General features: G+C 37.2%; 1 protein-coding gene across 9 annotated transcripts in view; it reads left to right on the plus strand.

The window, feature by feature from the left end:
* The window catches only part of SEMA5A (semaphorin 5A), a 325,120-nt gene extending 298,589 nt beyond the window's left edge, over nt 1–26,531 (plus strand). For all 9 annotated transcript variants that reach the window (XM_051798972.1, XM_051798980.1, XM_051798971.1 and 6 more), the window contains 5 exons: nt 9,382–9,552; nt 14,510–14,665; nt 17,860–17,907; nt 20,016–20,227; nt 21,640–26,531. In XM_051798972.1, the coding sequence (XP_051654932.1) occupies nt 9,382–9,552; nt 14,510–14,665; nt 17,860–17,907; nt 20,016–20,227; nt 21,640–21,759 (707 nt within the window). In that variant the 3' untranslated portion in view covers nt 21,760–26,531. The remainder of the gene's footprint in view (nt 1–9,381; nt 9,553–14,509; nt 14,666–17,859; nt 17,908–20,015; nt 20,228–21,639) is intronic.
* Nucleotides 26,532–26,951: the final 420 nt, after the last annotated feature.

The following is a 26,951-nucleotide window of genomic DNA, read 5'->3' on the forward strand; positions in this document are numbered from 1 at the left end:
GGAACCTTGAGTTTCTCCTTCATTGAAAGCTTTTTTAGGGTTCTATGAAAGGAATTACAAGTAGAATATGTGTTTACAAGAAACTGCTTTGGATTATAAATCATTGTTGTTTCTCAGACATTTGGCAAAAAAAAAGATCTTGCTTTCAGTGACCTCTCACACTTCATAAAACAGAAATCCAAACTGAAAGGCTTTTGAGCTTTGCAGAGGCTTTCTGGAAAAAGGAAGGGGAAGGATATAGGAAAACATATGAAGAAAAGAAGGTGCAATTGGATTAGGAGGAAAGAATTCAAGGTAAGAAAGAATAGTGAGGAAGAAGGAAAAATGACTGAGATACTCAGTTCTTTACAGTAGCAACAAATAAATTTAGAAATAAGCCTTCATACATCTTTAATTTCATTAATGATGTATAAGAGTACCGCATATTTTATTATCGGAGAACTGGTGCTTTTGTCATTTATTCAAGTTTGGATCTGAAGAATTACTATGGCAATATACCTATTACATGTGTATCACTATCATAAAACGTGTGTCTATTAATGTGTGTGTATGTGTCTGTATATATATATTTTGTCCAATCTTACTGCAGTGCTTTCCCTAAACTTTTTAAGCCCTTTAACAGTCACTGCCCATTCTCTGCATTAGAATCTAAGCAGTAGGCAGATCTGTACAGAAGGGCACAGTTCCCTCTCAGGAGTACACAGTTTCTTGAAAAACATGCTTCCATCTTGCATTAAACCTAAGCAATGTGTTTTGGCACATAGCCCACAAACCCAGTAGCTCTGTGAGTGTTCTGGCTGTTCACTGAAAGTGAACCTCTCTGCAGTTATACTGCTAACAGGAACAGTAGGATTGTTTGGCAAATTGAATGCCCTGAGGCATTTAAGCCTCCATCTCTCCTGCAGGTGGGGCAGATCCAAGGGGGATTTCTGCCGGGGATCCCTGCTTCAGTCTGGGGGAACTGAGCCCACTGAGCCATTGAAGTTCTGAAAGAGGCACATGGGCACGACAAGCCAGCACTTTCTGGTGAAATTTTCTTGCTGCATCCAAGGAGGAAAGTAACTTTAGTTGCTCATTGTGTAGCTCCTCTGTCAGTGTGAGCATCTGAGGAGGTCCAGGGCAAAGACTATATGCTTCTTTCTGTATAAACAATTCTGTTTCATGTGACTGCACTGTTGATCTGTGAAAAAATTTGAGTGTTGGCAGTAATGCATTAGGTCAAATGTTTTAGAGGACCATTGTACTAACATGTGCAAACCTCTTCAGGGATGTATACAGCAGGTAAAGGCAATTGGAATGTAGCATCTTCTCCTCAGTTCCTTCTTCCCTTGCAAAGGGAATCCCTCCACAAGACACAGGCTTCAGCTTCCTTTGAAGCATGTGAGTGGTGTAGTATTAGCTAACAATATTATCACAAATTTTAAGATATCTGATTGTATGACCATACTGTAGTAACAGCAGTATATGCATTAAATGGGTCCAGATTTGTTTTTTATCCTTTGCTATTAATTTTCAAATTAAGTGCTGTCTTCAATTTTGTTGGATTTTTTCAAAGTTAAAAGAAGTCAAAGGGTTTCCGAAGTGGTATTTTTATTGAGCTCTGCAGCTATTACACTGTCATATTTTTGAAGAAAATTGTTTTAACTGGTAAAACACAGTTATGCAGACATAATTTTGTTGTAGAGGCCCTAGTTGTTTATGGGTTAGCCAATACCTCAGACTAAAATACATGAAGTTGTAAGGCAGAATTTGAAACTGTGCTTTATGCAAAAATGATTTCCTCTTCTGCTGTTTCTGAATTTGAAAATATTTTTAAAGATCAGTAGACATAAAGTGTAGTGGGCCTTTCTGAAGCAAGTAGTGTCCTAATATATCTAATAACTTTTTTCAGAGACAAGTTTCATTTTTCTTTTTAGTGCAAAGCAAATTTGAATAAAGATGTACGGATTGAATGAAATATTTAGATGTAACATATCCTGCAACAAGGAATCACAAAGTTCCTCAGCTACAGAACTACTGTTTACCAATAATTAAGAAGAAATGGAGAGGGCTAAATCAGATCTCAGATAAATCTCAAGGGAAAACATTGCCAGCAGTAGATGTAATTAATTTTTTTTTTTTAAGGCATGGGAGAGTAAAAAATGATTGCAGCATAGGGGTTATCCATAAATTAGACCTGATATAATTTTGTAGAAAGGAAATAAATTTTTATTAGAGAAGCATACCAATTAATTTGAATTGTCTTAATTTTTAATGAAAGTAGCAGAAAGTTAAATTGGTGGCTAAACGTGAACATCTATTAGGTTGACATTCATATGACATCATCAAGAAAGGGCAGACATAAACCATACATGAGTGAAGAGCCTCTGCTCCAGGCCCACATGTACAAACCTACCATATCCCACAGAAAGGACACAGAGGAGACCAGCCAGGAAGAGAAACCATGGTTGAATCAGTTTTCAGCCTTCTTGTTAATGAGAACAAGAAGGTTCTTGTCCTTTCAGTGCTAGGGACTGGATTTCATTTCCTGTGTGCTTATAATATTTAGGATAGCTCTATAAGTCATTCTTACTGTAGCTATCTGAGTGAGTTTCTAAAATGTCCCTGTTAGGCTTTTTTCACACAGCCCTTGCTGGTGTTAATGAGAAAGGCTGGTATCAGGGCAGATCTCACTGAGGTATTGACTCCTCCCACAGACTAAGTTGTAGATAAACATAGAGTAAATATGTCAGGCCCTTCTTTCCAGTGTGAGCATTGGGGAAAAAACCAGGGAGTCTGCATAGTTCATTCTTGTCCATGTAGATAAGTGTGGTGCACGCAGAAAGGTGAAGGAATGTAGGGAGATTTTGTTCTGACCTCGACCCTAAAGTATTTGCCACAGTACTGGAAATAAAATTGCAACAAAGAAGAATGTGATGCTTCATAAGATTTGCCTGAGCTCCCTCAGGGTAAGAACAGCTTCACCTGCTCCATGCTGGCACAGAACCACTTAGTTACAGTCCAGTCCAGTCATTTTACTTTTAGAAATATTCTAGTTAGTAGGAAGGGGTACAATGGCAGCCATAAGGAACCCTTCCTGCTTGTGCTGGCTCAGGTTCTGCTTTGCTCCCGCTTCCACTTATTGCAGGCAGGATCAACCCCTCGTCATGTAAACTGCTGAGAAAGAGGAGTGATAGAGAATATGAGCGGTGTTTAAGTCATGCTGAAAGTCAATAGGACTTTAATCTTCTCAATCAATTAATCTGGGCTCAGTGTCATCCTGGAAGACACCAAGTGCTCTGAAGGACTAACACAATGAAAAAGTCCACGGAGCAATCAGTGTACAAGGCTGTCTTGTCTGGTTAAATGTCTTGCACCATCATTTTAAATATACTTATTAATATATTAATAGCCAGCAATTTATGATTGAATGTGCTGAAGGATCACAGAACTTAAAAAAATTGCTAAATTCATCTAGAACCTGCCTTCGGTGGGTACTGTTAAATCTTTTTTTAGCCTGCAAGAGAGAAACAGTGAAGTTTTTTACACAGTTGTAAATGGTCCACTGAAGTGCAGATTGCTAGCAGACACTAGGCAGATTGCTTTTCGTTCATAGTATTTGAAGGCTGAATATATAATAGTAAATTGAACAGTGCCAGAAAATTGCCAGAAATTGTACCCAGGCCCTGGAAGATGATTTGTCTGTATTGTTCAAGTTTTAGAATGATCCCTCATACAATTTTACCTTCAACTAACTAGCACTCTCCCAAATAATCTGCAGAAATAGTTTGCAAGTCAGTACAGAGTAAAGGCATGGTCTCTGTACTCAGTTTCCATGTGGCTAAACTACCTTGACGTACAAGGGAATTTGAACTATTGTCTTGCACTAGCAAGTTATGCTTTGGCACTATGTCTCGGCTCCTTATTTATGCCTCGGAGATGTAAGTAGCATTGAGCTGGCAAGAACTGAACAGCCTCAGTAATTATGGAAAGGATCTCTGAATGCTCACTGACATTTCTGGGTTTTTTGAATTACTAATATGAGATCAGTACTAAAACAAAGAAATCTATAATCACTCATATCAGGGTTTTGTTATCCTTGGGGGCTTGCAAGATATTTACATTACGAAGAGAAATCCATGATGAAGTGTTGTTTGAATTTTAAATTCTGCAAATCTACAAAAATTAAAAGACTTTACGAACTAAAAGAACATAAGAAATACTATCCTAGTTCACAACATTACAAATCTCTTCAGTTATTTCTGTAGAAAAGGATAACTTTTTTTTATTTTTGTTTTATTTCTTGTTGCCTTCTCTTATATTCTTTCTCATAGAGGCATAGGGACACTTGACCGATGTGCCTTAATCAGGTATTTAAAGCACAGCTACATGAGCACCACTGAGTAGCATGAGCTACAGGAGTTTCCATTCCCTCTTCTTCAGAGCATAGTGTTAGATCAGAGGGAAAGGACAGTTACCATCTCTTAGATTTGAAATTCTGATATTTCATAACAGTATTTTGGGATTTTACCAATTTCAGATTTTTATTATAGTAGTTTTAGTTTGGTTTAGTTGTGACATTTTGGCTAAGGTCACTAAACTTGCTAATAACAATAACAAGTTTCAGATATAGAAAACTCCCTGAAAGACTATTTAAGTTATTTATGCATCCCTAAAGCCAGTTGTTGTTTATTGTTTCTTTTCTTCATTATTGGGGTTTTTCCTCCCATTTTTTTCCCTTTGAAGTTCATATTTGCCACAAGGAAGCAAGAATGTATTTAAAAGAACAGATAGAATTTATCCTGCAATAGCTTCCTAAATCAGGAGGAAAAACAAATATTCCAGTAAAGCTTGTCTCTGTGGCTGCTGCATTGATATCTCTAGGCTGCTTCTGTAGCCAGTAAGAAGAGGAATGAACTGTCCGTTGAAACAATTGCTTTTCTAACTTAAGAGTCTCGGTTGCAACTTAAATCCAAGTGGATCCTTAGATTTTGTTCTTGTTCTTTCCTTAGAAGTATTTATTTGCCTTCTGTGTTTTTGCCTTGCACTATGTTGACTGCTTGTTTCATCCAGCATTGCTTTTATGAATAAAAGGTATCTGTAGCATCACAGAAACAAGACTTTGACTTTGTAAACTATCATGTAAAAGTTACTCTTTCCCCACACTGAACATGCAACAATATCCCACAGGATTAGGAAAAAGCTGTAGAATAAGTGATGTGGAATTGGATGATCCCCAGGAAGTGAGCAGTGTTCTCTTGGGTCTGTAGGCTGCCCAATATGCATGTCCCCCAGTCTTACTTTTGCATTTCTGCAGGGGGAGAGGACTACTGCCTCTCTATTTTTACTCAATCATGCAAACAGAAAAGACTGACTTTTCAGCATTTTTTATTCTCTTTTGCCACACTTTTAAAAAGATTAGCATGAAAAGTTATAAACCTAAAGGCATACACACGCACGCACACGCGTGCGCACACACACGCAAAAGCAAACCACAAACCAAAAAACAAATGGGTTTTATTTGGGGTTTTTTGGTTGTTTAAATTCAAAATGAGACCAGACACTATATGAAGGAGCCTGCAGTCCTCTCGGTGTTCTTAGGTGAGGCCAGTGTGTCTGCCCACGCTTCCTTCCACTTCCTTGTAAAACCCAAAGTGCATAGCAGGGTAGCAAGTGTACTCAATTGTCTCTTGGAAATTCTCCAGTAATCTGGATGTTTTGTCATGTCCCCTGGAGATCCCATTTCTGTACACTGTTTCTTCCTGGTACATCCTCTTTCCTATGGTGTGGATTTTTTTCATTATAGTGAAGAAATATTTATTAACCTCAACAACAGCCAGTAGGCAAAAAGTTGTTTGCTTTACTATAAAGGAAAGAGCACTGTTTGAGAGCGCCCTGCTAGCTGAAGGAAGCCTTCTTCCTAAACGGATCAACCTCAGCTATTGTCAGAAAATGTAAAGACTCTTTAAATCTTTTATTGTGGAACTGCTTTAGCAACTTTCTTTTGTCCAACAGCTCTACAAAACTGTTATGTAAAGAACCTGTAGTGACTTTCCTTGCAGCTGTGTATTTTTCCTCCTATAAGAGGCAGAAATAACATTAAGGACTCCATGACAAAAGGAAAAAAAAAGAAAAAAAACCCAACCCAGATGGTTCTGTGTTGCTAAGCAACTTAAAGAAAGATGAAAGAAACCACAGAGCTCTATTTAGGTCTTGTAAAAAAACTAAAGCAGTAAATACCCACTGCTTTGATCTTATTTAACCGTGATGATGCCTTATCATACTCTGTTGCTGAAAAGCAAAAGTTCTGGGGACAAATAAAAAAGGTACTTATGATAGTCCTTGAAAGGCTAGAGATTTAGGAAGGCAACCTGTCAATAAATAGTTGCTAAATACCCAGTTATAATTGCACCGTCCAGCTCAATTAGGATCAAATCTAACTTTGTCTAGTATATTTGTCCTTTCCCATCCTCCCCAGACCCACTTCTCCCTTTGTATCTGAAGTTATGTAGTACAGCCATGATCACTGCAGCTGTGAAACATGATGACATGCCTGGGTGTCACATCGGTCTCTGTGTTCTTGGCCACTTTTAGATCGATGGCATAGTTTCAAATGCACGTGCATTTGTGTTTCTGGTCCACTGAAAAATAAGTAGAAAAGTGTTGGGGGTCACTGTCTCCATTACAGTGAACAATGTAGAGGTAATGTTTCCAGATGATTTATATTCTGTCTAGGCAACCTCAGGCAGAATCAATTCTGGTTTGTGGAACTCTATACGCTGCAGCAAGTATGCTTCTGATTAGTCATTTTGAGCTAGTCAGCAATCACTTTAAAGAAAAAATAAAAAAACTAAAAAGGGAGTATCTAGAAAGGTAAAGCCTTAAATATCTCATGAAAGGAATAGCTTGGATAACAGCTTCTGCTTTTATTTGACATAATTTAAAAAGAAAGAAAAACAGAGGCAAGTTCTGAATAAAAGATACCATGTCTTGAAATTGTTATAAAATTGCACAGTATATTTCACCTGCACTGAAGACAAATAACCTATGGATTTCTTAGATATGAGCTTGCATAATACTATATTAACAGAGTTATCTCAAGCAAAAAGACATATTTGTTTTCCAGTGAAAAGTATGAATAAGAAAAATATGAATAAAAGAATAAGTCAAGTACTCTACCGAGATGAAGTATTTATTTATGATAGGTGGTATAAAACTCTCTCATACATCTGTATAGCTAGATTATTTGGTTGATAAATATATCCTGGAAAAAATGTAGCAATCATTGAATTCCTTAATAAGGGAAATAAATTATTTCAATTGCATACTTGGAATATAGTACCAGATTCCACAAATCCTATCTGTCCAATCAGGCTTCAGAGTCTACATACATTACTTGCAAAAGTTTTTGCAACTACAGTTCTTACCAAGAAAGTGCCAGCTCTGTGCTTTCTTGATGTTTAGGATAATGTTGCAAATAAAAAATACAGGGAATAAAATGCTGTCTATTCAACAGCTTCACTTACAGGATTAGTAAATAGCCTAAGACATGCATTAGTGAATTACCTGTTTGAATAGCAGTTGAGAACCTGAGGCTATGCTATATCTGAAATTACATTAAAAAATGCATGTATAGGTTTTAATATCAAAATTCTCCTAGATCATTTTCTCACTCTTGAAGCCTTTGCATAGAAATCATTCTACTTGACTCACAAAGTGCATTTGTGATATACCATGCTACAAAGCCAAAATGAGTAATTCTTAACTGTTCTAGATCTCCATTCAAGAGAGATTTTGAATGCAGTACTACACAGATATTTTCATTGTAAGTTATTTTTTTTCAAATTTGGAACCCTTTTTTTTTTTTGTTAGAGATAATCATGGAATTATTATCAGTACACCAGTAGAAATTACTCCTTGAAAAGTTGTAGTGAATGTTTTGGAGACTTCAGTGACTATCAATTTTTTCAACAAACAACAAAATCCTACAAAGAATGTCTTAAATGAGAATGCTATAGAAATTATGTACAGAGAAAGCGTACTTATTTAGTATTTTTAAAAGTGGGAAATAATAAGTTTCTGTTGTATGTGGTAAAATGTCCAATGCTGCTGTGAATGATGGGAGAAAAACAAGTGAAACTTCTGCTTGGCTTAGGACCCTATTAGAAAGGAAAATTTACATAACATTACCTTTATAGTACTTAGAGGCTTATCTATTGTGTCGGTTGAATTACACACTACTTATTTCAATCAGTTTCAGGTGTGGTAAATAATTTTCTTACTTAAGAATTAAGAAAGCGAGTGACAAACTTTAAATAGGAGGTTGAAAAGAAATGAATTTTTTGTAGGATATGAAAATTTTTGAAGTTTAGGTTTTTGTCTCTTAAAAAAAAATTGAAGAGAAATCAACAAAATACTGAGATTCTTTGCAGCAGGAATGCTGTTCCTGGAAGGAGTACACCTGACTTTGCCATGTGGCTGCAGATAGGAAGCCTTTGACAAATGCACTGCAATGTGGCCATGAAAACCAGAAATACATCCTGGAGCAGTAGCTGTAAGAACAAAGGCTGCAAAGGAACCAGTCTAGGGCAGGCAATGAGTTCAACTTTCACTAAAATCTTTTCTAGTGACCATATGTCAAAAGCCACTGACAAATGAATCTCTCATGAAATCCAGCCTACATGTCAGAAGAATCTTGTGAAAACTGAGTGGAGAATAGTTTGAGATACTTGAATTAGTAAATACAAAAGAGCAGGGTGGAAGGAGGGGGGAGAATAATAACATTTATTCTTCAACAACTTGTGTTAGAAACTTAAGGTGGCAACTCCTTTTTGTCCATGTATGTAGCTTTTTTTTAAACTTCTACCATTGTTCTGCTGCTGACATCTCTGCTAGAGCTGTGTTAAGATTGTAGGTATATATTAGCCCATCAAACTCTACAAGTGTGTTAGATCCTTTGAAATGGGTTGTAGGGTTAAGGCAATCCAACTGGGTTCAGAACAAAATTTGGATTCCTCCATCCTTCTGTTTCTATTACTGAGCAAAGTTTTTTTCTATCAATATAAAACTACTCTGAGCTTATAATACTTCTGCTTGGTATTCTGTTTCCTCGCAAGTGAGAAAAGACTTTTGGCCTTCAAGATATTATGGTACCCACTGAAAGTGTCTTTTATGAATGAGTAATTTTGTTACGCTTTCCAGCATACCAGGGGCTTTTAAAATATGTAAATTAAATTGCATTGTGGTAAGATTAAATTTTTGGGCCTATGTTCAGTGGTACCTAAAAATGTACAATAATTTCCATAGGCCATGAATAAGATCCGCAGAATATGCGGAAGATGGGCTGGATTATGTCACATCTCACATCAGTTTGGGAAAATACAGTTTTCTGTGTCTTTTCAGTGGATGGAGGCTGGTCTTGTTGGTCATCTTGGTCAAAGTGCTCAGCAACTTGTGGAGGAGGGCATTACATGAGAACCCGTTCCTGTACAAACCCAGCACCAGCATATGGAGGAGATATCTGCCTTGGACTGCACACTGAAGAAGCACTCTGCAACACACAGCCCTGCCCAGGTATGGCAAATCAACCCGTGCATCTTTGTTGGTCATGTGCCACTGAATAAGGCATTCACAGTTAAGCAACATAATGTCCTTGATCTATTATTTAGAAGCAAATAATTTCTTTCCCTTATTAAGTGCACAATCAGCTCTTACATTCTACAATGCTACAGTAAATCAAGTACTAGCAGGATATAGTATATAGGAAACCACAGCCTCCCTCTGTCTTTAAAAATTAAAATTTAAGTTACCAGGTCTGAATCTGGATTAGCTAAAAATGTGTAATATTTGAAGTGGATCATGCAAACAGTTTGTGAGACTTAATATCACAAAGAAGTGCTTTTGTTATAGCACTAAACTTTCAGAGCAAGCAAATTGATGAGATTAATATTCAGCATGTGTTATCATGAGGTCCTTCAAGTAGATAATATTTGCCCTGTTTTCATAAAAAACACAAAACAAACTGTAGCATGCTTTGTAAAATACCTTCTTCAACTTCAGATGTTAAGGAACAAAGACTTCGTCTTTTTAAATGCCTGTGGAGTACTTAGTAGAGGAAATGTCTCTAATTGTATGATATTATGGATCACGTCATTTTGACTCTGCCTTTTGACCCATATTAAAGGAAACTCATTTTTTTCATGAAATTTAAGTGACAAATTAAAACCACAGAAACTTTCATTTATTGCTGATTAGTGGATTACAGGCAGCAGCAAAAGGAAAGAAGCAGCTCTGATGCCGCACTGTATTACTTGCTTCACTTAGAGCTCCTAGACTTCATGGCAAAAGTTTTCTGCTCATATGATGAGGCAGTGCATATGAAGGCAAAAGCCCCATGAGTTTGAATTTATGGATCCTATTACTTGTGATGAACTACAATTTATGGTAATTTCATTTTCTAGGCACTGCATGTCTTCCAGCAGAATAAAAGTAGCTACTTTCTGAAAATTAAAGCCGATGAAACACTCTGTATTGTGTTTGAAAAAACCCAACAAACATAGAAATCAGTTGATGATTTGATTTTCTGAGGCAAATATTGTACATTTGTATGTAGAAATTACAGAGCTGCCTTGAGATTCTTAAGGCATCTTTAAAATCTCAGAGCTAGTTCATTGTGCTAGTATTGTATCTATTTCTCGTATTGTACATTTATTTTCTACTACCATTTTCCTATAAATGACAGTTTCCAAACATTTATAAATAATGTCTTCATCTTATTTTAACCTGTCTGTTACCCAAATTTTGGAGTGGATGCAGAATAGAGGAAGAGGTTGGTTTCATTTTGGTTCATGGATGTGGAAACCCTTATAAAACAATAAAATTTCAGAGGCTTAAAATGTATTTGTTACATCTATAATATTTTATTTATATTTCAGTCTCACTGAAAATTTGCCATAGGTTTTTGAAATAGCACATCATCAGCTATGAGAATGGTCTTTGCCCCACGTTTACAATATAGATTTCAAAACTACTTTTTACTGCTCTTATTTCACATTGGTATAGGTCAAAAATAACTGCAGTATTAGGAGTTTAGAAAGGCTCCAGGGTCTTTGCAGAGCTGTTTTCTTGTGATGAGGACCAGGTGAAGAGTGGTTCTTCCTTGTGCAGATCTGAAAGTACCATTGGTGACATTCACTGCTTGAGTGACATTTTTAATACAGGAAGGAAATAGTAATGACACTTTGAATCTAAGAACAACCAACCAACACAGAAATGCATATGCAAAAATGGAAATTATTTGTAACATTTCTTAAGGTGTGAAAAGAGCAAAGATTTTTTGGCATTTGAAATAGTAGGGGTTTTTTTCCCAAACAAAACTAGCAGAATACTAAATTTTCTGGAATCCCGATACTAAGGATTTCTTGAGGATATAGAAGTTTATTGGCAAATCCAACTGAAAGTATTCAAATATGTGCTTAAAAGAAAATAACAGATTTGTGCCTGCAAAATACATCAGTTTTTCTCATCTTTCATTTTAAAAGTGCCATTATTGAGTTTGTGGGTTTTATTTTATTTTATCCAAATGCAATTGCATTGATGTGAATGGAAGCACTGCAGTATTGATCAATAGTCATTTATAGGCTGCTTATCAGTAGGTGTAATCAGTTGCAATGGTGTCTGTAATGTACTGAATAAAACATTATCTTATACTTTAAGTATTTACTGCTGTAAGAGGGGAAAATGCGTTCTGTCCTTGAACTGTTAACTCACACATGCGAACAATGGATAAAGCAGTTGAGCATTTAGAAATGATGGTATAGTTCTACATGAAAGAAATCTATAATCTTACATTGATTAACCTCATCTTTCTGAGGTGCCTTCTTCACCAAGGGATCTCTTAAGAACTGCTTGAACTTAACCTGGCTTCAAAGGCCAGACAAGACTCTCTAGGAAGAAGGTGTGACATGTCATGAGTAAGCCTTTCCATGTCAGAGGTGAAAAGCAGTGTCAGGTTAAACACCTCTCCAGCCCACCCTCTCTTTTACTTTCTCAGGGCTTTTGCAAAGAACTGAGGAGAAAGTTGAGAGAAGCCTACCTGAGGTGCAAAAGAGCCTCAGCTACTGTGAAGATAAAGGGATCAAAGGGATGAGTCAGGATAACTGAGTCAGTAGAAGTGCCTGCAAAAGCTATGGGTTCAGTGTCCCTGTGAGGGCAGAGATAGAGGCTCCACAAAGGGCAGGTACAACAATTTGAAATTGTACGTTTGTCAGTCTTGGGTATTTTACTTCTCTGTGGCTCTCTGAGCTCCCAACAGTGGCACTCCTCAAAGCGCAGTTTTCTGCTTCACCATTGCAGGGATGACCATCCCTTTCGTGCTTGCACTGATGTCCCCTCTCTCCTCTTCTGTGATTCTGTGTGCCAGATGAAGCTGATCAGCATGGCACCAGACCCACTGACTACCTGTGCTGTAGTGTCTGGGTGGCACCATGGGACTCACTATGGGAGGGAGATACCCTGTGTTGCTTATATGGAAAGGTCCCAATGCTCATAGTATTTTTTACGAGTCCCTTAAAGGGCAGGCTGAAACAGTAACCTTGCCCAGTTACCCATATGTGACCTATCGTGATCTATGTGTACTCTGAGGTTTCTATTTTATCACGGGATGTAGTTCCTACAGCGAAGAACCTGGAAGGCCGAAAGAACATTAGACAAGATGGGGCTGCAAAGTACACCAGCCAACAAGATGCATTTAGGATGCTCACAAGTATTTTGACACCTACTGCATATATCCCAATTATACCAGGACTGGACAGGAGTCTTAGCTCTGGCTTAACCATGCTCTCTGCCACCAATGAGAACTGGGCTAAGATTTGTATTGAGCAACATTCCTTTAAACTTGAATGAGCAGAGCTTTATTTGTTACATAATATTTATGGTAAGGATCCATATACTTAGTTGAATTAGATCCAGCAGCTGAAGCTGCAGGTGATGACAGCACCTGTGGATATGCCACACTATGTAGGAAGGAAGAAGCCTGTCCATTTGCTTGACTCCCACCTCAGCTCTCCTGCCCCCCTGAAGTAGGATTGAACTACAATATGTCATCTGCTTCTGTGCTCCTACTACAAACTCTGCAAATGAAGCACTCTAAGGACCTTTCCTAAGAAACAGAAAAGCCAAAATAAAAAAACTGAGTATTCTTCCTACTCACAATGTAACAAGATCCTACAAGCTGATTGTATTCAGGTATTTTCCCTGTTCAAACAAGACCTCATCCGGACACTTGCTAATTGTTCATAAATATCAATATCCAGGTTCTTACCTGAGCTGGTAAGTAAAGACTACAGTCTCAAATATTCCTGCTGGAATCTTTTAAATTTTACATGACTAAAGTTTTAACTTTTTTCCTGTGTGAATAAGGGGAAGGTAATGAGTAAATGTGAACCTTGTGTACTGGATTTATGCAATGTATTGGAAGGGGTCCAAAACAATGTAAAACTTTCCCAACTTTCCACCTGATTTGCAGAGTAAAAAAGCTTCATTAATTCACAAATTTTGATGTTGTTCAATCTAACTTGAATCAAAATTAGATAATATATACTTTTTCATTTGAAGCAAAATGAAATTTGTCATATAGACATAAAATCAATTAAAACTTTGAAGTAGAAACAAGTTTGGTTTGGGATAGTAGGGCTGTTTATTCCATGTCAAAAACATAAAACCTATCTTCATAGGAAAGCTGACAGAAGAAAGAAGGAAGTTTAACTGAACTCTGTCTTTACTATGTTTGCCTAATTCAGAAGACTCCTATGAAGGCAAGACTTGTGCTTGAATTGTAAGAATGCTGAGTGCAGTACACTCACAGCATCTCATGGGAATGAGATCAATTCACTTCATTTAAGGGAAGTATCTGAGATCACAAAGGCATGAAATAAAAATGTCTTAATCAAAACCACACAAGGAGAGGAAGAAATATAGAAAAGAAATAGAAGCTAACAATAAACTGAATAGGGAAGAGAAGGTGAGAATACTTGATGAGCTTTATATACAACCAAGAAATGGACCTGAAATAGCAGAAGATAAAAGAAAAATATTTTAAAAATCTTCAAAATACTACTATTTTTTGTAGTTAAATACACATCCTATTTCAGATCTGGAATACATACGCTTATAGCTCTCATTGCTACTTGTCAGGTACATAAACAAAAACAGTGTCCTTGTCCACCCTAATGACCTAGACTGGAATTAATTCCACAGCGATCACTCCTTCAGTCACCACTGCAGAATCCCTCCAACTTCTCACTTCCACACACGAAGGCTGTGGCAGAATTAAACATTTCAGAGACTTTTGCCAAAGCCGAACTGCATTTGTTTTATCGGAATGAAGGTGCTGCCCTCTGACAGTTGGTGGTAGATGGGAGATGAGGCCTTCTGTCATAATTCAGAAATACAAGCTATTTTTCTCTAACTTGGTGTACTTGAAGCCTTTAATCACAGTGTCTGCATGTGTGTCCCTCTTTGCCTTTTGCAGACAGCTGGTCCGAGTGGTCCAAGTGGTCCGACTGTGACTCATCTGGCTTCCAGACCCGCACTCGTCAGTGCATCATTTTATTTCCTGTAGGTAGCCAGTGCACGGGCAACACCACAGAGAGCCGAACCTGTGCTTTGGACTCCAACTTTATACCAGGTGAGATCAGCCAGCTCCTTGAAGGATTAATGAAACTTCTCAAGGTTTCTGGAGTGAGACATAGCACTGTTTCAGATTGCACTGCAGATTTTCCTTTTGTCAGCCAAAGCATGTTGGTCTACTATGCAGAGATGATGTTGTTAGATCTGGTGTCTACATGAAAATCTACCCTATGGCACCCAGTGCTGTAGAGCTGTCCCTGCTGTCACCACCTGGGACTTTGGTTAGTCACTGTTGCAGCATTCTGCAGGTCCTTCCCATCCTACTTGGTAGCAGGGGATGACTGCAGACAGCAAGTAGAAATAGTTTGCTTTTTATTTTAATTTAAGTGTTTTTGAGACTCTAGGGAAACATTTCTCTAGGTTTTGTGGTTTACCTATACAAAATGGCTGCTGCGGTAGTTAATCTGAAAATCATTTCAGAGTCCCTTAAATTAATAACTGCTTAGAAACTCATTAACTTTGCTCCAGTCCTTATCTCCCCTATGACTGCTAAGTGCCTGATGGATAGTCACATTGTGTATTATTCTACAGCATTTGTCAAAACTCATGACTATACTTTTGTTTTTAAATTACGGCAGTCATTTAAATCCACACAACAGTAGGGGTGGTCACAATGCACTGCTGTTAACAGTCATCTTTCTCCCTATGTACATTGAAAAAAGCTAGTGATCTTTTCACAGACAGAGAAATTTACATTTTAATGTATCATTTGAAATGTAGCTGTGTTTACTCAGTGCAGCAACCTTTTTTTTGTGTTACTATTTGGTATAGTACGATGTAAGAAAGACATCAACAAATTTAAACAGTGTGTTTATAGATAGTGCATAATGCTTTAACTCCCAAATACTATTTTCTTCTAAAACTGATGTGAAAAATGTCAGTGTAAAAGCAAAAACTCCCACATTGTATTTTCCCCTTTTTTCTAAGGCTTTTGAAACTCTGTTAATACTCACATTCTGTGAATCTCCAGCTTAATCCAATATAAGCTCTACATCTTGTTTTGGAAAGTAGGTGTTTGCAGAATCTGAAATGAGCCACCTCTTCTCTTTCCCTTCTCCCTCTCTTGTCACTCCTCCTCAAATTGTCCCCTTGTGCTTGGCACTGGTGAGGCAATATGTTGGATCCTGTGTTCAGTTCTGGTCACCTCTCTACAAGAAAGACATTGAGGTGCTGGAGAGTGTTTGGAGAAGGGTAGCAAAGCTGGGAAAAGAGTCTGGAGCGCAAGTACCATGAGAAGCGACTGAGGGAGCTAGGGTTGTTTAGCCTGGAGAAAAGGAGGCTCAGAGGAGACCTTTGCACTCTCTACAACTACCTGAAAGGAGGTTGTAGTCAGGTGTGTGGGGGGGAAATCTCTCCTCCCAAGTAGCAAGTGATGGGACAAGAAGAAATGGCCTCAAGATGCACCAGGGGAAGTTTAGATTGGATATTAGGAAAAATTTCATCACAAAAGTGTTGTCCAGCACTGGAACAGACTGCTCAGGAAAGTGGTGGAGTCACCATCCCTGGAGGTATTTGAAAATCATGTAGATGTGGCTCTTAGGGGCATGCTTTAGTGGTGGACTTGGCAGTGCTTATTAATGATTGGATTCAATGATCCCGAAGATCTTTTCCAATCAAAATGGTTCTGTGACTGTGAATTAACAGTCTCAGTGAGACAAAGTACGCTTTCAGCCTTTAACTCTCTGTAAGAGTGCTGTTCTGTCAGGTTTGATGTTTTGTCATTTTGAAAATACTTAGCATTGGTTTAACTTGTCACAAATGATAAAAAATTGTGATCCCTTTTGCAAGTAGCTACATTGGGATCATCTTCTGGCAGTGGAGAGCCTACTCTTAATTCCTCATACAGACTCTAGTGCATCTTTGTGTGTATCATTCTTTCCCTTCTCTGGTCTGTTTGTTAGTTCTAGTAGAGACATCCTTGGATGGGAAAACCAGAGCTCCATACAGTGTTCATGGTGTGGACAGCACATAGATTTGTAAAGTGCCATAATGCTGATATCCTGTTCTATTCAATATTGCTTTCTCAGCAGTACCTAGCATTTGGCTTTCCTTTTTAACTCCTTCTGAACACTAAATTGTTATTATCTCCGAACAATTTGTCATAACCCGCAAGTCTCAGTCATGAGTACTAATGGTTAGCTCACAGTCCATCATTTTATAGGTGAAGCTAGGATTTCTTTCCACTATATGTACCACTTTGCACTAATCTGCATTCTGTTTTGTTTATTATTTTATTACCTAGTTTTATAAGGCCCTTCTACAGCTCTTGACAGCATTCCCTTGTCCATGCTACCATAACTTCATATCATCAGCAAACTTCAAAATCACATTTACCTCTGCTTTTCTAGCTCTTTGCTAGAAAGCCTAGGTCTCTGCAGAAGTGGTAACCTTCCTCCATTGTAAGAACTGGGCAAATAGTACTAGCCTGGTTTTGTATCTCTTTCCTCATTTCATTCTTACTTGGAAAACCATTGTCAAAGAACTTAAAATTCTGCTTTTTTGAAATCCAGGTAGCCTGTGTCAGTTACCCCACTCATATACGCACGATCCTTGACCCTTTCAGAGGGGTTTAAGAGGCTATTTTGTAAAATAGGACTTCCCTTCCCAGAAGCCAAGGTCTGCAAGTAAAGAGAAGAAAAACTTGATTTTATTGAGATTTTATTCAGTATTTTTTCAATATTTTTTCAAAGTCAAAATGGTAAGGATACAGGCTGGAATTACATTTTATTAGTTTACAACTGAGACCCATGAAATTGGCAGTCGTCTTTTCTGATGATGTGTAAATTCCCATTTTTCACATTAGTGCTAGACGTGACTTCTAGGAGTAATGAGCACATTTGAACACAAGATAATTAAACTGTAGTTAATTTTGCTATTCAGTAAATCAATTCTTTCTCCACATGCTTAAACTCCACAAAGAATGTTTTCATGTGCACTTCATCTTTTTAATTCCAGAGATGTTTTGAGGCAAGAATTAAAAATAAGTTGCTGCTTTTGCTTGGGAAACTAAGAAACCTGAAGATGTCATGGGACCTTTTTATTAATTCTACCCCACAGTCAAAGTATTTTTTACTTTGGATTTGTAGTGAATGTAGTAGAATGAATTTTTAAATCCTTACTGTGTTAATCAAACTAGTAGTTCTCTGTAATATTTTTTTCTTCTTGGCCTAAGTGGTTTATTTATTTTTCTAGAAATATCTGTGGCACGATCCAGCAGTATAGAAGAGAAACGATGTGGCGGTAAGCTTTTCAGCTCAAGATGTGTATTAAATGCTGAATTATTGATTCTGTGTTTTTACTTTTGTTTCACCTTTTCCACTCCCTTAGTATTATTCTACCTTCTAAATGCTGCATTCTCATTATTTACACTTGCACTGAAAAGGTAGCTACTTATACAGAAAACTGTAGTTACTACAGGATTTCTCATTAAATATCTATCTGTCATTGGTGACCTTTGAGACAAGAACATGCATTAGTGGATGTTTGTGCTTTCTTGTTTTTCAGTATGGCAGTCACCATTGTCTCAAAAAAAATACATATAATAAACTAGTTATCAGTAGGTCAAAATCTGTAATGTTGCTCCACATTTTTCAGGACAATAACTTCACAAACCTCTTTGGGACTCCAAATAAACAGCAGAAAACCAGGCCGGTAGCCCATTTAATAGCTCAGACTCTGTCTGGGACTCATTTTTAGCTTCACTGACAAAGACAAAACTAAAAAGTAAATAAGCAGTTCCATTCCAGAGAGTCATGATGCTAACAAAACAAATCTTGAAAGGAAGAATTTTAAAAACCACCAAACAAAAAGAAGAAGAATAAAAAGGAAAATTACCTTTTTTTTTTTTTTTTGTGCTGAACTATCACACTTAGTCTGTGTCGTCATGGTAATAGCTCTGACCGGGTTTACTATTCTTCCATGCACAGATAAGCTGCATTTTTAACCTAATAAAATACAATGAAAACACAGAGATTATGCAAGGGTACCTTTCTGTGTCGTAACTTGTTATGGGAGCCAGGATAATGTAATTTGATTTTTTTACTAATTAGCAGTATTTCTCTGAAAACATTTTACCAAGTTTTGCAACACTGGGAAACTGTCATAAAAGTGTAGAAGGATATTTCAGTGGTAATTTATATGTTGAAGCAGTCATCTAGTTATCTAAATATAGTTTGTGTTTCTAAGTACCCAGTAGGCATGTAAAGGTCCTACCTTAGGCATTTACAAAAAATGGGACTCATGTCCTGGCCTGTTTTTCTGTATTACAGTGAAAGAGGTATAACAGATGTTTTTAAGACTAGCACCAGTATTTCAGTTTAAAATCTTTCATTTGTGCATTTAAGCAGCCACAAACAAATCCTCAGTAATCTTAAGATGAAATTTCTGACACGAGCCTCTCACTGATAGTTCTTTCCTAATCAAAAAACGCAGTTCCAGTTTGAAAGAACAATGGAAAGCAGTATAATTTGTTTATTTTGAGCTAATCCTACTCGTGCCACATCTGACCTGGTATCTATTCAGTAACATCGGGGAATGACTGTGCTTTAGATTCCCTTCTACGGTTTCATGCAGCAATGAGCTTCCTCTCAATTTTAATCCTTACATAGGTGGAGAAGGTTTCCCATCATTTCATCCTGTAGTATCTTTGAATGGCAGAGCAGACAGGAGGGTGCTGGGCTCTGAGCTGTTGACTCTACACTCTCTGGCTGCTATGCTTAAAAGCATATTGAGCTTCAAGGAATCTGTCTCTCCCTACTACTCATTTTCCCCTAACATGCTATAATTTCTTTCTCATTCTCCCCCTTACATGAAGAAAGGGGACATGGAAAACATTTTAGGGAAAAAAGGAATCAAAGATATCAGGATTTTGTTATGGCCACAAGTCACCATGTATAAGAGAAAGAACTAGAAGGGCAATAGAGGTGGTGATATAGTAGTTCACTGAAAAAAAAACCCCAAACCTATGTATTTACATTATACACATAATTTATATATAACAAGGCTTTGTTACATAGTCTGAAAAAAAAAATTGATGAACTATTCAAACCTACAAAATGCAATTCATTTATCTTTCACTTGGGTTCTGAAATTATTTAAGCATTTTTCAGAGATCTCAATCTTAATATTTATGGAGATGTATGGGTATGTAAGATTCTTATAATGCTCCCTTCAGGGAAATAAAATGAATTTACTACTGTAGGGATAAACCATTGCAATTGTTTCAGAGAAACACATGAAAATTTCCTTATCCTTATTTGAATCAAACACTTGTGTACTTTTCCCCCAAGTTTAAGCTTTTATTTCTACTTCCTTAAAATTAAGAATGTCTTCTTCTCTCTGCTCTGCAGAGTTCAACATGTTTCACATGATCGCAGTGGGATTAAGTAGCTCAATACTTGGTTGCCTTCTTACCCTGCTTGTTTACACTTATTGCCAACGGTATCAACAACAGTCCCATGATGCAACTGTCATCCATCCGGTGTCACCAGCTCCTCTAAATACCAGCATTACCAACCATATCAACAAACTGGACAAATACGATTCTGTAGAAGCCATCAAGGTGAGAAGTGGGTTGGGAGCTATTATATGCTCCTAGACAACATTTCTGCTGTGTCAAAAGAATTCTACTTGTTAGTTTTCTGCAGTGACATTTGGGCTCAAATTATGCTGATTGTTAATGACAAAAATAGGTTTCATTTGAAATATTTTAATTGCAGATCCTTTTATTTGTCAATCCCTGTTATGCAGGAAGTTCAATTTTGCATGTGTATATAATTTATACAGCAACCTTTCCTGGAAAAAAGCAGACCACTCAAGTTTTTTTTGTGGGATTTTTTTTCCTAATTGTGTTCCCTAGTGGCTTGTTCAAGAAGTAAACAGGGCCATTAACGATCACCATGGCATATATTGAAGATAATCCTTTGGCTCTGATGATCCACTCTCAAGGGCACTGTCCATCTTCCTACACTATGTCTCCATACAGGAGATGCATCTGGTGAATATATTCTAGGTCAGACTCTCAACTAGTGTTTATACCCAAAATATTCTGTGAAACAGCAGTACAGATTTACTGAGAGTTTATAATAATATCCATATCATTTATCATTATTCCCAAACAGCAACTTCCTTGTTGTGACCTTTTAAAATTGCTCTGCTTTTCAGATCCACCGAATTAAGGAAGGATGTGCATTCTGAAAATACCTAGTTCAGTATCTTCAGACTACACAGTTTATTCATGCAGCTGCAAAGCTTTTTGCAAATGAGGATTTTTCTTGAATCCTACCTGGATAATCCAGTTTCTAATTTCTGCATTTTTCTTTCTAATTAAAGACATTTTAAACAAAATCATTAAAAACAGCAAGAAAACTCTGGAGTTTCTAGTCAGCAGTGGAATATGAACCTAATTTAAAGCTTTTTCAAATGCCACTAATCATCTCTCTAGATAACTACAGAAACAAACAAACAAACAAACAAACAAAACCACAACCCTTTGAAAATTCATAATTTAAAAACCCGTATTACTTTTTTAAAAAACAGAGTTTATGGTCTTAAAACCTTCAGTCATTTCTGCAACATATAACACTTGAGAATGAGAGAATTATTGCAGTAAAGAGAAAATAATTCTTTTTCAGTACAAAGATAATAAGTGAGTCATTCTAATAGGAAGAACAGTATATGTATTATTTAAAAAATTCATAGAATCATAAAATTAGTTTTGTAATGTTAGGGGAAAAGTGCCTGGCTTTATTAATTGCATAGAATTACTTTCTGTATGAATTTTATTACGTAAGAAGGTACTCCTTGCAAATGCAAGTTTTTGTAAATGTACAGGTAGTTCTCAATGCATTTTTGACTGGCTTACTATACACGGATATTAGCCACAAGAATTGCCTTGGTGAAAAAGCACTTAGTGATCACTTTTCCTCTATCCTTTTCATTTTCTTTTTTCATTTTTTCTTTTTCTCTTCCCAGGCATTTAACAAAAACAACCTGATTCTGGAGGAGAGAAACAAATACTTCAATCCACATCTTACTGCAAAGACTTATTCTAATACCTATTTTACAGATTTCAATAATTATGATGAGTACTAATGGGCTTGTGTATTTTCTGGCCTCCTGTAACTCCCCAGTCCCCCAGGCCTGTGCTACTTGACTGCTCATGTGATTGAGGCTTCAGAGATGAAGTTCAGAGACATTTCAAGCACGATCCAAGCCATCAATGTCCCATTGCTGCCAAAAGCCCAAACCACCTGTTTGTGACATGATGTTTTCTTTGCAGAGCGCAAGATTGGCCGTCAGTGTTGGGGGCAGCTGTAGCCCCTCAGTGTCGCTGGACTCCTCATGAGGATTGTATTGCTTCACTCAGTTTCATAAATTTCCAGTCAGATTTCTCTATCAAGTGACTAAGTAATTCCTGAGTTTTAAACAGAAATAATAATGTTACCCTTTAAACCCCTACCAGGAGTACAAATCTAATTTTCTTTTTAGGCATTGTCTTTTATTTCCTTGAGATTTAAAAAGGGAGCTTTGCTGTTAGCCCTCTGTGCAGTCTCCTGAAGCTCACATCAGTGGAAAGAGCTCACAGGTTGCTGGGAATGAGAATAAGAAGAGATGTGATGGTTTAGTGATCCTCTGCAGCAGCTCTGAGCTCTGTGAGCTGGTCTTGGGCTGTAAATCACTCTGGCTGCAGTTCAGCTGTTCAGACTGTGGAGACTAAGGCTGTACCAAGGGATACAATCTTGTAATTAACCCAGACACCTCCAGGGTCAGTGGTTTCCAGTTGTGAGCCGAGCCCTGTCACATAAAGCCTTCACCTTGTTCAGTTTAATTTTTGGAAGGATGTGGAAGGGCATGTCCCACAGGGAGACTGATGGAGGAGGGCAGATGGGAGAGGCACACTGGAAGGTTTTTCTGTGTGTTGTTAGTAAAGCAGCCTTGCAGCAGCGTGCGGGTTTGCGCAAGTTGTGGCATTCCACAGGCTTCCTCTCCTTGGTGCGTGCATATGGGAACACACTTGTCTCTGCTGTAGCACATCAGGCTGGTCACAGAACGACATGGATGCCGCACTTTGTGTGCTGTCTCTGACTCCTGGGAGTATGTAGGTATAATCATAGATCTGCTTTTTTTCTTTCCAGCTTTTACTTTATATGCACATGTCTGACAAACAAGGCTGGCTCAGAAAGCATAGAAATATTTACAAAGCATTGTCTCATCTTGTTGCCATGTCTGACCCATGTCAGTTAACCCCTAGAGGAACATTCTTATGGTGTTTTAAGTGATGATCTTGTTGTAAATATTTAAAATACTGTTTGAGTTTTAAGTTATCAGTTTTAATTCCTTTTGTAGTGGCAGGTAAGGAAACACAAAGAAGTTTTATACCATTTTTCTTTGTTCCATCTGTCTTTACCCACATTCATGACATTATTTTTGTATCTGAAATTCCAGATGTATAACTAAAAAGAAAAGGGCAGGGATTTGGGTCAGATTTTTCAGACTATGTAGTGATAAGGCAGCATTTGCTATTCTCAGAAGCTTGTGAGAAGAAATTACAAGTGAATATTAAGGATTAAAGAACTGGACTTTCATTTTCTTGCTAAAATCAAAGATCATCATACTAGAATACTAGGGAGGTATGCAAGGAGAAGTAGAATGGAAAGGTTTCCATTCTGTGTTTAAAGCCCTTGCTAATTAGGTTATGTTATTATAGGCAAATAGATGTGCAGATTATAATGATTCACAACTATATACAAAACCAGCAAAAAGTACCAAGAAACATTGATCATGTGAGACTGCATTTGAGCACCACTTTGGTGGTCCAGCCATCTACATAGCAAGGGTAAATACCGTATCTACTGATGGCAGTGAGCTACATTTTTGAATGGGGATATATCTGAATGTAACAGTCTCTATTTTACAAAAAATTCAAAGCAAGTGGTCTTTAAAAAGCTGTGCAGTAAAATGAATGCACATTTACCATCTATGAAAATAATTAAGATCAGCCACCTATTTTTTGCAGCTGAATAGTTCTCCCTGTTACTAACTCAGTCAAATAAAAGCACCTCACCTTCACACCAGTTCATCTCCAGAAAGTATAATAGTGCTGGTTCTGTATAATTTGTGATTTTTGTACTGTACATTAGATTTGGTTTCCCAGGAAGAAATTAGCTGATTGCCCTGGGTAAGCGAAAATTTTCTCTGCAAGAGATAGAGGGGGAAAAGGCTATCCAAATCATAACCAGTCTGGTATTTGAATTGCTATATTCATGCCAAAAGATAAAATTTTATATTTAAATAAGATAAAATAAAATCTATATTTCTGCTACTGCCAAGAAAAAACAGCACATGTACATACACTCATATGTGAAACACTGTTCCTTTCTGCCCCTGTGTTAAGAGCACATTAGTCCAGCTTATGGATTTTATATTTAGATTTCTAGTTATGAGACCAATATCTTAAAAATATTTGAAATATGTACTTTTATTTTAACCTTTTTTAATTAAAATTACTGAAATTAGCTTTTTTTTTTCCTAACTCTTCAGTAGTTTGAGGCACGCTTATCTTTACAGTGATCTATTTCCATTCTTTTTCTGGATAAATACATATGTTAGATACATGTTATATATGTGGTAATAATACCCTAGGTTAAGTCTGCATAATCATAGGTAGAAGTGCATTTAGCAGATGCTCAGTCTGCTCACACTTCCATCTCCCAAAGGAGTATTTCAGGTGTTCCATGTCTTTGAGCAATTCCCATGTTATTGAAGCACCATGCCAACTTGTCCAGAAAGTGATTCTTTTAAACTATTTTTCTGTCTTTTAGCTTCCTAAATTTCATTGTTCTATATCCCAGGCAAAAATTTATTCAAAACTCTATCTGAAGCACCAGGGGAGACATGGAAATACCAGAGCACTTCAATGAGAAAAACTTGACAACAAGATCTCCTTGCCAAGCTAGACTGTGAAACAACAGGTTTTCAAGCTGTTAGATATTTGTGTCTTAGGTAATTTTAGAGGACCCCAGATTCACTGCCTGTATCAGTATTTTCACCTTCTGAGTTCTATGAAGCTGCCCAGGTAGTTTAGTACATCTTTTCCTTACTTAATATTTTTTTTCTAAAATAGGCTACACACATTTTGATGAAAAGCAGATATCACAGAATCATTTAGGTTGGAAGACATCTAAGATTAAGTTCAACCATTAACCTAGAACTGCCAAGTCCCCTACTAAACAATGTCCATTTCTCCATGAAAGCTCTTATATTTTTATTTTTTTTTGTCAAAAATTTAACAAGTGGGCATTTTCCTGCAAATCTTGTTTAAACCAATGAAGCTCTCAAATTTGTGCAAGGGTAAAATTAGGTTAAGGAATTGTTCTGTTTTGGAAAGGAAAAATCAACTCCCTTGCTCATCAAATGCCATGCTTAAATACCCTTTATCCTTGTGCTCTATTATGGATAAATAATTACATTACCTCTGAAAAATGCCAATAGATAATATTACTAAACCACTTTTGCACTGATTGCATAAATTAAAAATTGCTTCTCTATTTTGAATGCAAACATTTTTGCAGATACATCAAAATTGTCTAAGTAAACTGCTTCCATGTAGCCCTGCTACATGGAGGAAGCAGGATTGCCAGTCACATCCTGCACGGTACAGACTTTTATTGGCTAACTCAAAGTATACATTTTGTGCTTATTTTTATGTCCGATACTTAGCGTTTGTTCCTCAGTTGCTTAGAAAATGTACTCATGTCCTTGCAGATGTATCTTGGACTTTGATTTGAGTCTGATGATCTTTATGGTCTTTTAAAGTTACCTTACATAGAAGCTTTTCCAGCCATTTGCAGTCACCTGCTGTTGAAGCAGTGTGATTTGGCTAAAATTAATCAAGAGATTTTTGACTAGTATTAGGATTTTCATGAGAGGGTGGAAGAAAGAATGGGGCTTAAATGGCTTTGATTTCCAGACTATTAAGCAGTACTGATTAAAGTCTCATATGGGTGTAGGACACTGTGCATTTAGTTAGCTCAACCAGAGCTCCACAGCAACCTCTGGGAAAATGGCATGCCAATGTACAAATCAAGAGCTACTGAAGCACTTATATTAGTGAAGAAAGTTCTCAGAGCATCAGACCATATGGCTGTTCAAACCAGAAAACGAAGTCAGTGGTCTCAGATGCAAGTAAAATGTTAATAGGATTAAATGCTTCAATATTTTTTCCTCATAATTTTAGAATGAATATATTCACTTCTTTAAATGTGGGACCAGTTTTATTAAAATCAGTGCAACATGAGCACATTCCTAATGTTAATTGTATGCATAATGGCTTTGCTGTATGAGATCAATTCTGTAAACAGTTTGGTCTAAGCTTATATTGCTCTGCTTAAGGCATCTGGCCAATTTCTGATTGTAGCTGCCACCAGCACCCTCTTTGTCTCGCATGGGAAAGCATCCTTAGATGGGCAGAGTTACATCCCGGTGTGTCTCTCCACCAACGCTGCAGTGAACCTGGAGAGATATACTTCTAATTTTCAGTGTTGTTTGGATGCCTAAATTTAGGTTGGCAAAAGCTAGGCTCTTGAGTATAATTTTACTCATCACATAAATAACCACACCGAGATCAGTGGTATGGATGTAACAAGTTACTTATTTTCATGTGTTTACAGAATTGAGCCCAAAATGTATTGCTTCTGCACAAATCCATGCACAGTACAAGATGACTTCAATAGTAAGAAAACAGATTCATTTAAAATTGTTCACAAGCGAATCTGCATCTTGATATCAGGGAATAATATGTGTTCATTGTGTGGGGTATTTGAATTCATTCCTTTCTTTGCTAAATAAATGAATGATAAAACAAGGTACTGCTTGACTTCATTTAAAAGCCATTCTTCCAAATAAAGAAGGGTTCTAGGATTTGTGGACATTTTCCCTTTCTTTTGGTCTTGTCTTCTCCACAAAAATGAATCTGTGTGTGGCTGAAATGGCCTTTAGCTAGACTGTTCTATGTCACTAAATGAATGCTTTGCATTGTGTTGCCATGCAACAACATTTTCTAACTGGGATGGTACAAAGAGGGAAATGTGCAAACCTGAGAGGTTTGGCAAAGATTTCAATCCCAGCAGTAGCAAGGATAGGCAGAAGTGAAAACAAAAACACAGAAGAATGTGACTGAAGACTTGGCAAACTTGCCAGTAAACTCACAGGAACCTAGAAGCTTTTTGGGAACTGCTAAGGGTGAGGCCGTTGGGAGTGTAACCTCCTGAATAATCAAGCCAACT

This window comes from Manacus candei, unplaced genomic scaffold, assembly GCF_025592945.1.
Source record: "Manacus candei isolate 608988 ecotype Guabito, Panama unplaced genomic scaffold, ASM2559294v1 h1tg000049l, whole genome shotgun sequence".
NCBI classification, from domain to species: Eukaryota; Metazoa; Chordata; class Aves; order Passeriformes; family Pipridae; genus Manacus; species Manacus candei.